We start from the raw sequence: 13,582 nt of genomic DNA on the forward strand, positions 1-13,582 counted from the left end.
CACTGGTGTCAGGCATCACTCTGTCCCCATGTTACATGTAATTGTTTCATCACAGAATACTTGAATATTCAAGCACAAACTCTTGGTGAGGCTGGAGTATATCTGATCCAATACTGCACTTTTGGGCCACACTGGGTTGATCTGAGCACACACCATTTGAAATCAATAGCAAAGTTCTGTCACTTCCCTGCTCTCGTTTTTTTTGTGGTTTTGTTTGTTTGTTTGTTTGTTTGTGTTTTGCTGGGTTTTGTTTTGTTGGGTTTTTTTTGTGAAAAGGAGCACTTTAGGATATTCAGTTTTGATTAGCTTTAAAGCCATGGATAATTTTACTTTGTCTGTATCACATGAATTCTACCTGTGTCTTTTCTATTTCTCATGACTTATAGGGTTAGAATAGCTACACATAGTAATTTATAGCTACAATAGTAATGGAGAAGGAGACAGGGTGCCAGGAAGGGGTTAAGAAGTCAGAATTTTCATACTGTAGTATTGGCAAAATGCAGAGGACTGTTCTCCTGGGGTTTGGGATAAAAGATGTGTGTATGATGGGTGCTGTGAATCCATAACGCCTCCTCCTCAAGTGCTGCTACTATTGCCTTGGCTCAAAAGTATTTAACACCCACTTTGCCTATTCTGGTCATAAACCTTTTCGGAGTGTATAGGAAATCTGCCTCACTATGGTTTGTTTACAAAGCGCTTCTTTTCCATCCTTGAGGTTTCCATAGCAACCTGAATAATCTGTTTGAATTGGAGCATCCTGGCCTGTCCTGTCTCCACCTAAGTCCTGCTGAGATCTTGTAGGTATCATCTCCTCTTGACACACTTGGGAGTGACTGGTGATGGTTGGCCACAGGAGTGCTGGCCCTTCCCAAAGAGTAGCCCACTCATCAAGGTGACAGATGTGTGCTTTCTCCCCTGATGTCCTATTTGATTTACCTCCTCCTAGGTAGTGCTCAGTACAGCTTGGTGCAGTTATTGCCAGCTCCCTTGAAGCTGGCAAGTCATTGGTGGCTCACCTTGGGAAAGCATCTCTTGAGGGAGCTGGGAGGCCTTGTTTTAAGTAAAGAAAGTAGGGACTGTATTGAAGAATTTTAATCAGAATGAGGAGCAGGGAGGTTTGTTCCATGACCCCCATTGTTTGTTTGATTCAGGTTTCCCAGCAGAAACAAATACTTTGTTCTGTTCACACAGGGGATTTTGCTGGCTGAGCAAGACTTTGAGCAAAGTCTTCACATGCTGGGGTCATCCTGACAGACGGTGCTCACTGGATCCAGAATGGTGCTCAGCTGAAAGTTGTTTCCATCTAAACTTTAGGTCAATCAATGGAATCAATTAGTTGATTCCATCTAAACTGTGTGCAGCTGCTTTGCTGGTAACAGAGAGTGTTACTTGTTCTCCCCATTGTGGAGGCATCACATAGATCCATGCTGAAGAGAGGGTTGACATTACAGCTGATCTCTGAAATGCCAGTGCCAGCTCTCCGCCCCTGGGCATGTGTTTCCAGCAACACCCTTGTGCCAAGGCAGGCTGCCATGCAGCTGGAAGAACACATGGACTAGAAAGAGCCTCAGGTGTTGGATGGGATGGGATTTGTAGCTGTGACTTATCATGGACTTATCACTGGATCCTCATCAGCGTTAGGGAGGGCTATGGGAAGCCTTCTCACCCTGAAGAGCTTCTGATGCAGAGAGCAGAAGATAAAGCAGGAGCAAGCAGAGACATGAGTTGCCAGAGGTGTACTGGCCTAGATAGACAACCCACACTCCCCAGCTGATTTGTCAGGGTGCAGAATCTACAAGGTCCTCAGTTTCCTTTCCCCATCTCCTGCTTTTTGGGGGCAGATCTGTGCCAAGAAGGAGACTATCCAAGTGACATGGCATGCCTTTAGCTTGAGATACCTGCAGGACCTTGGAAAGGAGGGGCCACAAGGTGCAGGCTCCCTGATTTTTTTGGGAGAAGCAAGGGTAGTTAGTAGAAGAGTGATTAAAAACTACCTGGTGGTGTTTTCTGTTGGGAAGCAGTGGGAGGGTAAGGGAGGGGAAGTGGTGGTCACATCAGTGAGACAGTGTCTGACAAACTAAATAATGCAAAATTTTCCAATACCTGCACTTTTGGAGCACTGATGGAGCCATGACAGTTGATGCCAGAGAAGAGATTGTTACCCTGGAATAAGCTGACCAGCATGTCTGGAGAAGTCCTCCCAGGCCTCAGGGCAAAGAGAGCGATTGAGTGGGGCAGGACAGGGTAGACACAGGGCACAGCATCTTGGTGCTGCAGTAGCCAGAATTAGAAAAAAATGTTCTGAGCCTTGGCTGCTTCTCTGTAACATCCCTGTTTTTTGCACTGATCATTTTTTCCTGGTGACCTTGCCAGTTATCTCCTGTCTTTACTTCCTTGCAGAGATTAAAGTTGCTCTATTTTACCTTAGAAAAGAACATACTTCAGCTTTGGGCGCTATGGGCTTTCATCTGACAGCAATGGGGTTATGCTTTTTTTCTTTCTTCTTGTCTGCATTAGCACCACTCTGGCTCCTCTTTGCAAGGCAGGGCTTCAGTTGTTGAACCATCACTCAGCAATTTACTACTTTGGTTTGTTTGGTTTTGGCTAAAGTTCCCAGAAACATTTAGAGATTGAATAAAAATGTCTCAAGGATTAGATTACTTAAAGCCTGATAGTTCAATTATCAAGAAACTTCTGTTTTAATCTCTAGACCACAATTAATTTCTTTCTTGATTGCTTACAAATAGACTTATAAAGAGAAGAAAAAGTGAAATTTATTCTGCTGAAATAAGTGGATACTCTACAGTGCTTTTAGCTGCAGAAGAAAATGGAAGACAAAATCCATCAGAAGTGTTAAGATCTGATTTGTGGCACCAACCTAAGATTTTTAATCTTGACTCATATAGAAAAGATTTTCCTTTTGTCTGACCTCCAAAACAGCCAGAACTTTTATATCCATGCTCTCTGCTGGTCAGGCCTTCCTTGTTACATTTGAGATGTGTGGTCAGTTTTGTCCAAATGTGAGAGAGGATGGGAGGTCCCAGAAATAATTCAATTCAGCTCTTGCAAATCTCAGGTGGGTACAGAAGAGAAACCATCACAAGTGCTCTGTGCTCTGACAGCTCTGGGTTACTCTGGGCCTCCCTGGCAAGGAGCAGGAGAGTCCTCCTGTCCTCACTGCCTTGCCAGTAGCATTTCTGCTCCCCAGGAGGCAGCATGGAATGCATGGCCATCAGCACCATCCCAGCCACCAGCTCAGTGTGGAGCGTGTGGAGGGTTGGAAATTCCCAGGATTCAGCAAAGTTCTTCCCTGCATGCAGAAAGTCTTTCTTCTTCCTAGATATCTTTAATTATTTTGTGGGGCAAAATGTTTCCTCTAGATTTTGAACCTGAGACAGGATGTCCTGAACTAGATATCCTAATTTCTGTCCTGCTTACTTGATAGGGTCACAGTAACAGCTGGGCATGGTAATACCTTGACAGTTAAAGCCATGGGATGTTAGAGGTTTTATTTCATGTGCCAGCAACATGGACCAGGAGGAATATTCAAAGCAATCAGTAAAAGTATAAAAAAAAGTATAAAGTATATTTTCATTCTATAAGAGCCGAGATTTCTGCAATCACTGGTCTTCAGTTATTGGAATGACACTTTTTTCTTGTATCCTCATATCACTGTGTCCCAATGCATCAGTAACAGTGCTGGGAAAAGCTTCCATCCCTTCTGATGCCTGTGAGGCCAAACAAGGGAAATTTAATGTAGCAGTTTTTTGTCAGGAAACACTTTGCAGCTCTCTTTCAAAACAAAGAGTTTTATTACTACATTTTTTATTAGTGGTGTGATGACAGCCAAATGCTGTTAACTTGTGAAGTACAACTGAAACACTGACTTTTCACTTCAGCTGTCACTTTACAATTCAAACAATTCTATGTAGAGAATAAAATAATACATTTCTGTGAGAAGCATTCATACATTCAAACATTTTAGTCTGTACTTTCTCCTAATGGCATGGGGCAGAAGGTTTATGGGATTTATTGCTGCTTATAAAAAGGCAGGCAGGACTGAAACTGAGATATTTGAGGGAAAAGGAGCTTTGAGCACACATATTTTGTATTAACTGTGTGGGATTGTGAGCTTCCCACAAGTACTGACAAGTGTTTGTCATGTCTGCCAGCTGTGCTGTGGGTGCATCCTCGTCTGCTCCCAGCTAACGAGAGGCACCTTTGGGGATGGTGAACCCCACGGTGTCCCTGTGCCAGGAAACCTTGCTGAGCTCTTGGGCCTGGGCTCATGTGGGACTTGTAAAACTGCTCTGTGTGGGACTGAGGAGGAAGGAATAGGAGGAAAGAGAAGATGGGCTGAGGAGGATCCTACCATGAAGCTCTCTGTAAAAAAGAAAGTTGGGAATCAATAACTTGACTGAATTTCCCAGTCATTACTTTAGGGAGACTTGGAAAGAAATTTTTTCAGCTAAAATGGCCAAGTTACATATAAAAATGAGACATATGCAAATGTGACAAATCTTTTCTCTTTTTTAGATAAAATGCTGTTTTATCTAAAAATTGCCTTAAAACCTCAGTAAATGTCACAGGGCACTATTTCTGTGGCAGGTTGCCTGGTGAGATGTAAATATCCTTCTGTGCTCCTATAATCTGTACACTGGACATTCACAGTTTGAAACATCCCTCAGAGAACTTGCCCATCCTAGCAACTCCCTGCTATGTTGGGAAGAGCTTTCTCATGGAAGCAGCTTTAGTAGAAATAAGTTTTCATAAGCTGCCTGCAAAGATCCCAGTGGCAGCCTGAGCCTCCTGCTACCACTCACAGGTGCCTTGCTGCATGTAGTTGCCCTCCAGTATATAGGAAGTGCTGTTAGGGAATTTTCCTTGTGCTTTGCTACCTGAGGCTTCGCTCTCATCTCATGCTGTGGGGAACAAAAATCATGGTGCTTGGGGTGTGGAGGAGACCCCCAGGCTGTGGGAGGCTGGAAGCAGAGTGTGCTGCAGAACAAGCCAAATCTTCTCTTCCCTCTGGAGATTTTCAGTCCTGCAACTAAGGCTCTGCCAACACCTGCCTGCTGCAAAGGGGAGATGTGCTTATTCCTCACCTGTGCTGTTGGCTGCCGGGCTCTCCACAGCTGCCTCAAATGATGCCAGGCAAGATGCCCCTTGGCATGGGCCAGGGGAACTGAAGGATTTAGAAAAATACTTCAAGGTACACGTCAAGCATTTAAAATGCTGTCTGCATGTTGGCCTGCTGGCTGCCTGTGAGTGCGAGGGTGTGTGATCCTTACTGTGGGATTACCCTCAGGCTGTCAGCTGCTGGGCTGGCTTGGCTTTAATTTAATTATTTCAAAGGGAGATAATGTTAAAAGGCTACTGAAGTTGAAACAGTGGAAAGGAAGGTAAAGGATATCCAGCCAAATACATAAGAAAAGGGATATGACAACCCTGAGTGCGATTGGCTAGCCACTCCCTGGTGTAAATTAATTCCCTGGTGTAAATGTATTCACATGTGCTGGAGAGAGGCCTGACTGCCTAGGTAAGATGCATTCTGTGTGCTGCAGTTTTGTTATCACAGCTAGAAAGAAACAACAGTTTGTTTTTCTCCATGCAGGAGCCTAACAGTGGATTTCAGCTAGGTCTTGTTGGGTAACTTGGGTTCCCCTATCAGAAAGGTATACTTTCGAATTTATATCAGATGTGTGTGCAAAGAAAGAGAGAGGTTTCTGCTTTGAAGTAGTTTTTGAGGTAGTTTGTATTTGTTGCCTGTTTATTGGTGTGTCATCTCCAGTTTGTAAGCAGTTATCTGTTAGGTTGCAGTTGGCTGAATATTTTTATTTGCTATTTTAAAAGTGGTTGTTCCAAGATACAAATTCTAGTGGAGAGAGAACTTCCTCTTTCTGGATAGAAATGAGTAGCCAGAGCAGGATGCTGAGTGGAGATGTACACAGAGATGCACTGTGTGATCTCTGCCAGGACAGCAAGAGGTAGCTTTTACTCTTGATTATGTTTTGGGAGGATATTTGAAACTGACATGCTGGGTATGGATTAAGGTTGCTGGGATTATTCCTGGGAAGCAGTTTATTCTGCTGGCTCTCAAGGGACCCCATCAACTCTGACAGACAGCAAAGTCACTGCTCTGTTGTGGGACATGAACTGTGGTGTTCACTGTGACTGCCCAGCTACAGGTGGTTTCTGTAAAAGCCCTGGCCCTTCAAAAGTTTCTTTTCCTACAGGAAGAGGTGGGTATCTCTACATCCTCTTAATCTTTCCTTTCCCTTCTATGACATGAGATCTGATAGCCAGCAAAAGGCTGTGTGTGTGTTTCCAATAATCACATTTTTAAATGAATAACCAGATAACAAGGTAATTTTCATGCTGTTTCAGCAGCAATAATTGTGTCTCCTCCTATAATTTAACTACACAAGGCCTCAAATATGAATATAAAATGTTCCATACTGCCCTGTGCAGTGTGCTGGCATACAACGTGGCTTCATGAAAAGAAATGAAATCTTGAAATCAGGGAACAAAATGAGCAGAACACAAAGGAGATGAATTATGATGAAATGGAATGCAAATGAAAAAAATACTAGAAAATTCTGAAACAAAGTGAAAATATTTAAATGGAATGGGATGACATGAGGTACAGTGAAAAGTTTCAAAACTTGCTGAGATGACACATACTGAAATCTGAAAATCAAGGAACTAAGTGAACCATGGAGACAGAAAAAGAATTATGAAATTTGCTCAGATGAGCAGCAGATGGGTGGTAGCAAGGAGCAGGGTGTGGAGGGAGCAATGTTGGGGTATAGCTGTGGTCCACTTGGCAGGGCTTTTACAGTTGCAGTGGCTCTGGAGCTCTGGGCTTTGTGTTTTTCTCAACCCTAAGCCTGAGCAGAGCAGTAAAATCAGCCTTTTCCAAAGCTGAGGTGCCCAGCCCATGGGTGCTGCCAAGGAGAAGAGTGTGGAGGGAGCAGTGGGGGTGCAGTGCACTGGGGGCATTTTGCAGTGAAATGGGTTGGAACATGCTGAAATGATACTCATTGAACTCGCTTGATTCCTTTTCCTTTAATGAAAGGAAATGAAATCTCCAAACCAGAGAAGGAAGGTAACCAAACACACAGAAGAGGAGGTAGAATGAAATGAAAAACAATTGAAAGAAAACCCTAGAATTCTGAAACAAATTCTTAAATTCCTTTTAAGGGGAATGGGATGACATGAGTTGCACTGAAAAGTTCCAAAACTTTTCTAAGTGATACTCATTGAATTCTCCATATCAGGGAGAAAGTGAGCTGAACACACAGGAGAGGAATTACAATAAAATGAAATGCAATCAAAAAAAAAAAAAAAGAAAAAAAAAAGAAATGTCTGAAATGAAATGAAAACAACAATTAAATTGAATGGGTTGACATGAAGTGCAGTGAAATGGACCGAAACTTGCTGAAATGTTACTCACTAAAATCACAAGATTTCATTTCCTTTCATTAAATAATGCTGGGAGCAAGTGAAATTGAGGCCATCATTTAAACTACTTGAGTAAATATTTTTTTTATGTTAGTGCCTTGGAGATCTAACTCTGGGGATTATGTCACAGGATAAATTTTCTCAAATAATATCTTCAAGACCTCTCAGTTATTTCCATGGTGATCTTGCTCCTGCTCAGCACTGACATTTCCCAAAGCATTTTATAATCATATTTTTGAGGGTATTAACTCTACCTGAGTTTGCCTTCATATGTAACTTTTTGTAGGAAACCAGACAGGCAGTTTGTACTGGGACGTGTTTTGAAGTTCAGATATCAAGTCAACCAACCTTTTTTGACAGAAGCTTGGATACTTTTGGGCTAGAGCAAATTCAATTTACCTTGTTTTGAATAAATGTGTGATGTTTTTCTGCACTTCCAGAAAAAGGCTCCTATCTCATCTTGTTTCTGCATGAGAGACAAGCTCATCCCCAGAAGTCCTCCAAGTTGATCATCAGGCTTGTCTTCTTAGAGGGCTGTACTGAGGAAGCAGAGTTCGGCCTTTGCTGTGCTGCAGAATCAAATAGTCAGGAATTTAAGTGATTGTAAATGGAGCTTTTGGAGAGAAAGTTGTTGCACTGCAGCAGGGATGTATGGGCTAAATTTAGCCACTAAAATTAACAGTAAAAACCACAGCCTTCTGCAAGCTGGAATGATTCAATTTGACCAAACATAAAATTGTTCCCTTATTAAGTTAATAGTATCTCCCAACAAAAAGGCTCCTAACTGACCCTGGCCCTAAAACTGCCTTGGGGAGCCAAGAAGCCAAGAGATTGCAGCCAGGTGTTTCATAAAGCCAAAGTTCTTAATGTTGCTTTTGCACTGGCAAGGAGCGAAAGAGCCAGCCCTCTGGAAACACACTAGCAGGTGCCCCCGGTCCCCTCTCTCCTAAAACTGTGTTCTTGTTCCATTTTATCCCCTTTGAGACAGGGTTGTAATTAAAATGGTTTGTTTCCAGTGCAGGTCCCAAAACATTGCCCCTGCTAAGGCAATTTGAAAGGAGAAGGGAGCAGTCCTAAGACTTACCCAAAGACAAGGTTGAGAGTTTCTGATGGTCAACTCACAAAAACAAGGCCATTTCTGTGTGCTGGATTATGGCACAGGATGTGTTTTGTGTATGTAAGCTACTGGGGTTTTTTTCAGAGCATTTGTCCTCCTCTGCACAAAGAATGTGTTTCATGACAAAACACAATAAAGTCAGACTGGCTGTAGGTGCCCCACCTTGGGCACAGACCTGGGGCTGCTGTGCTAAGTGTAGATTCCGCTGGGGGCTAATTGACAGTGTGCTGGCAGTGCCCTGGGTGCCTCCACGCTGCAGTGCTGTGCTGCATGTACACACTGAGCGTGGGGGTACTGAGTGACTGACTGCTTGGCAAACCTCAGGGCCCTGAGTGCACTGTCCTTGTCCCCTTAGCATCGCAGAGCAGAATTCCTGACACTGCTGTTAAGCCTCCGCTTCCTTCCCGGTTCCTAACCAAGCTTCAAAAATATCGTCGAGTGGGTGAAGCTGTACTGGAGTGTCTTTATGGGAATCATCTAACATTAGCCCTGAAGAGGGGACAGACTAACCATTTCAGGCTCTTCCTCCCTCATGCTTTTCTACTCCTCCTCCCTCTAGCTCCTTTCCTATTCCTATCATAAGTTTTTCTTATGCTGTCGGGTTTTTCCATCACTGAGAGTGCTTGGCACGCACAGCTTTAAAGCATGGTTCCAACCATCACTGATTTGAAAGCTTTTGTTTCAGCTCAGTAATACTTGTATGCCATTTTCTGTCTGAGCATCTGATTCTGCATCATATCAAAGAAGCACCACAGAGCCCACAGGGGAATGGAAAATTTTAGGATTCCTTCTAAAAGGAAAAAAATTGAGTCACACTGAAGGAAGTATTTAAGCTTCGTTAGAGGTGGCAGACTTGGGAACAAGAGCCCAGAGTCCTGCTTAACCCTCTGTTTGCTGATGGTTCTTGCCTGGGTCCGTTCCGTGTGATCCCTGCCGTTTAGATCTCAGGCACTCTAACATGAGATTATTATTATGAGGATTTGGATTTGCCTTGGAGCTTCCTTTAACCATGGGTTTGTTACTCTGACGGGTGGCCATCAGCTGAAAGCTGATGTGACGGATCTGTCGGTACTCTTTCATAGCCATAGAAATCAGGGTATTGATAGGAAAATAGCAGCGCGGTGAGACGCAGAAAGCTGAAGTACCGCTGTTGGCAGTCCGGGATCCGTCGGGTGCCGCGGGGCAAGAGAGGGATGCCCTGGAGGTTAAGGGGAGAGGAGGCGGGAGGGGGCGATGGGGCCCGAGCGCGATGGCTCCCCCGCCCCGGGCTCTACCCGAGCCCCGCTGCGAGGGGACGCGGCGGGCGGGGGCGGCGGTGCGGGGGGACACGTCATGCGGAAAGGAGAGCCCGGCCGGCCGCGAGTGGGCTCCGCTGCGGCCCGAGCGCGCTGCCGTCTGAGCATGCTCCCGCGGGGCTCCGCCGGCTATATAACGGGGCCGGGGTGCCGGCGGCAGCGGCTCTGCTGAGGCAGCGGAGGAGCACCGCTCCACGCCGCTCTCCGCTCCCCGCCGAACTGCGCCTCTCCGCTCCGCTCCCCGCCGAACTGCGCCTCTCCGCGCCTCTCCGCACCGCGCTCCGCTCCCCGCCGAACTGCGCCTCTCCGCTCCGTACGGTACCGCAGCGCGCCTCTCCGCTCCGCTCCCCGCCGAACTGCGCCTCTCCGCACCTCTCCGCGCTCCGCTCCGCTCCGAGCGTCTCTCCGGACAGCGGCGCTCCGCGCTGCCCCTCGCCGTGCCGCACCGCCCCGCGGGGCCCGTCCCTCCGCCGCCCGCCGGAGCCGCGGCGCCCGGCACGGCCGAGGCAGCGAGCCCCGCTCCGCCGGCCCCGGCCCCCGCGGCGGGCGCTCCCGCGGGCGGCAGGATGGCCGCGAAGCCGGCCGAGCTGATGGGCATCTGCTCCAGCTACCAGGCGGTGATGCCGCACTTCGTCTGCGTGGCCGAGGAGTTCCCGCCGCCCGCCCGCCCCGCCAAGACCCCCAAGGGCAAGCTGCGGCGGCCGCGGCAGTCGCGCTTCAAGACGCAGCCGGTGACTTTCGACGAGATCCAGGAGGTGGAGGAGGAGGGGGTGTCCCCCATGGAGGAAGAGAAAGCCAAGAAATCTTTCCTGCAGTCGCTGGAGTGCCTGCGGCGGAGCACCCAGAACCTCTGTCTGCAGCGGGACCGCCTGGGCAGCTGCCGCCTCCGCAACAGCCTCGACTCCAGCGACTCGGACTCGGCCCTCTGAGGGCGGCGGGGCTCGGCGGGAGCCGGCCCGGACGGACTGAGCTGCGGGGAGCCGCGCCGCCGCCGGCACAGGAGAGCCCGGACGGGCAGCCGGGTCGGGATGTTTTCTAAGAAAGCGCTTGTACCTTCGTTTCTATTTGATTGTATGAAACTCACCATTTAAAAGACAAAAAAAAAAAAAAAATCTTTTCTATTCGTTAGAAGAAATGAGCTGTTTTAGATGCATTGAGCTGCTGGACTTTATATTTATTTTTGCATTTAAAATGTTGACTGCATTAATTTAATATGTTTCTACCTGAATGTCTGTTATTATTTCCATAAAAAAGTAATAAATCTGATATATTTGCACAGTACTTACTGGCCTGTCCTTATTTCAGGGATCCAGCTGTCCTTGTTCAGCTTTGAGGGGTAAAGGGGTTTAAATGTCGTCGGTAGCAAGTGCGGAGCCAACAATGTTGTCCTCAGGGATGCTGCTCAGAGAGGTTTTGTAGGCTGTAGTGTCAAGTATAAACTAATGAGACAAAAGTCGAGTTAGACTGATTTTAAACTGCTTTATTTACTTCTTTGAGATCTCTGTGTTAACCTGAATTGAGGTTTAAAGAGCATTTATAACTGGTGCCCAAGAACCTTATTGCAACTGGATAAGCCTCTTGCATTCATAAAAATGCATATGTAGACTCTATTTTCATTCAAGTTGGTTTTGTCTCTTCTTCCCTTCCCCTTCTGCCCCATAAATTATTTAGTGCTGCAGACAGTTTTGGTAATTGGTTAGAATGGAATTTTATTTACTACAGCAATTGATGCTATGTGGACATGCTTTTCTTGGAGTTTAAAATAAGGGGATTTTGATAATGGTAAATTTGTAGGAGTGAGGCTTCTGTTGGGCTGCTGCATGTGTGTGTTTGCAGGTGCATGTAAGATTTTCTGTGTTTGTGGGGTATATGCTGAAGTGCAGCTGAAGCTCTCTGCAGAATGGAAACCAAATTCCTGGACTGAGAATATTCCACCTGTATTTTCTCCATTTTCTTGAAACATTTATGTGCTAATATAGTGTAATCCTGTGGTAGCACCTTCCTTCAAGGCAAGCCTCTGGCAATTAAAACTTTCCAATCAGTAGGTATTAGCTGATACTGAGCTGTAGCTAATATTTCTCTGGGATGATTTTCAGGGGACTTAGGGCATTTCTAACGTTGTGGTTTGAGGTGCAATCATACTGATCAGTGTGGAGAGGTAAGGGCTGGGGCAGAGGAAGAAGACAGACATGGTGCTGGTGAACAGGGTGTTGAGATAGGATTGAGAACCACAGACTTCTACCCTCTGGGCACAAGTACAGCAGAAGACCCATGCAACTGGCTCCTGGCTACAGCAAAACTGAAGCTTGTCTCTTTCTAGCTTAAAGCTGAGGAAAATCCGGGGGGCATGGGGTGTGACTTGTTTTTGGACAGGTCCTTCACAACTCCCTTGCAGCGCCAGCACCTCCAGCTGGCCTCCGGCACCAGGGGAGGGTTGTGCAAGCAATTCAGCAGGTAAGAAAACAGGTCTGGACCCTGACCCAACCTCCTCATACAAAAAAGCATTTAAATGATCCCCACATGTCTTCCTGCATGCAGCCTGTGAAACAGCTTTTCTCCCTTAGCAGTTACACCCTCATGGCTGCTTTCTCTGCATGATACACACATACGTGACATCTATGCACAAAGCAAAGCAACTTGACTTCCAGAAAAACTTTCAGTCAGGCGGGCAAACTGGAATCTGTAAGGCATAATCAGTTACCAGCAGCTGGGCTGATTTTCCTCAACAAATTCTTATCAGTGCTTCAATTCTGGGAGTTCTGGGTTTGGGAAAGGGTTTGCAGATGTTGCATCTTTCCCAAACATCATGTGGGAACTTTGTAGCCATTTGCCTCTATGTTGCATAATGCACACAGCTAATAAGCTCCATAAAATTTCCAGAGATTGTATAGCATCCTTCCCATGCTGCAGGTTTTAGGCTACTTTTCAGTTTCCCTTTGCTTTCAGGTCTGGTACAAATCCCTGTGATACACAAAGTGTGGGGTAGCTTCAAGAGGCTGTGAGCACATGACCCTTGTCCCCACTCCTAAGTTTTCTTTAGCATCTGGGGTTGCTAGCAGGCCCTTTACCATGGCTATTGCCACCCCTCCTTCAGCGTGCAGCTGTGCTGCTGCCACCATGCAGAAGGCACAGGAGGCTGCGCTGCACCAGCCAGCAGAGGAGCATTGGAAGCTCACTCCCTGGAAAGGTGAGAACAGACGTGGTCTCTTTTCTGTTCCAAGAGACAAATGTAGATGTTAACACATCTACAAAGAGTATTTGAAAATCTGCTGTAACGTGTTTGAGGAAAATGTCATATTCCAGTGGTTAGGCTGAATAAATGAGTTTCTCTTCAACTGTGCTTTGTTGACATTTTTCTGTTCCATTTCAGAGTGAATAACATGGGAGATACCAATGCTAAAGATAGGCTAGTGTTTATCTTCCAGACAGTTGCAATCAAGGCAAAAGGGTGAAAAGCCAGGGTGATTTAGCTGTGTCCTAGAGAAGCCTTCCTGAATGCAGCTGGAAAAATAAACCTCCCTCCCAGTCTTCCTGTGCTGCTAATTTTGAAGGTCTCTAGTGCAGTACTTTTCAGCGTCATGACTATCACGTCTATCTGTCCTGTAAGGATTGCAGGAAGTCTTGTTAGATTCACTTTAGTGAGGGTAATGACTGTATCAAAGGGGTTTGAGTCTGTCATCTGCTCCCTAGGCTTGTGATGTGGGTT

The 13,582-nt window shown here is 46.1% G+C and overlaps 1 protein-coding gene across 1 annotated transcript; it reads left to right on the top strand.

Annotated features, from left to right (window-relative positions):
- The first annotated feature begins 10,047 nt into the window (after window positions 1–10,047).
- Window positions 10,048–11,157, top strand: C5H11orf96 (chromosome 5 C11orf96 homolog). Its single transcript, XM_015631569.3, has one exon. The coding sequence runs from the start codon at window positions 10,443–10,445 to the stop codon at window positions 10,803–10,805; it is 363 nt and encodes a 120-aa protein (XP_015487055.1). The 5' UTR covers window positions 10,048–10,442; the 3' UTR covers window positions 10,806–11,157.
- Window positions 11,158–13,582: the final 2,425 nt, after the last annotated feature.

Source organism: Parus major, chromosome 5 (genome assembly GCF_001522545.3).
Source record: "Parus major isolate Abel chromosome 5, Parus_major1.1, whole genome shotgun sequence".
Taxonomy (NCBI): Eukaryota; Metazoa; Chordata; class Aves; order Passeriformes; family Paridae; genus Parus; species Parus major.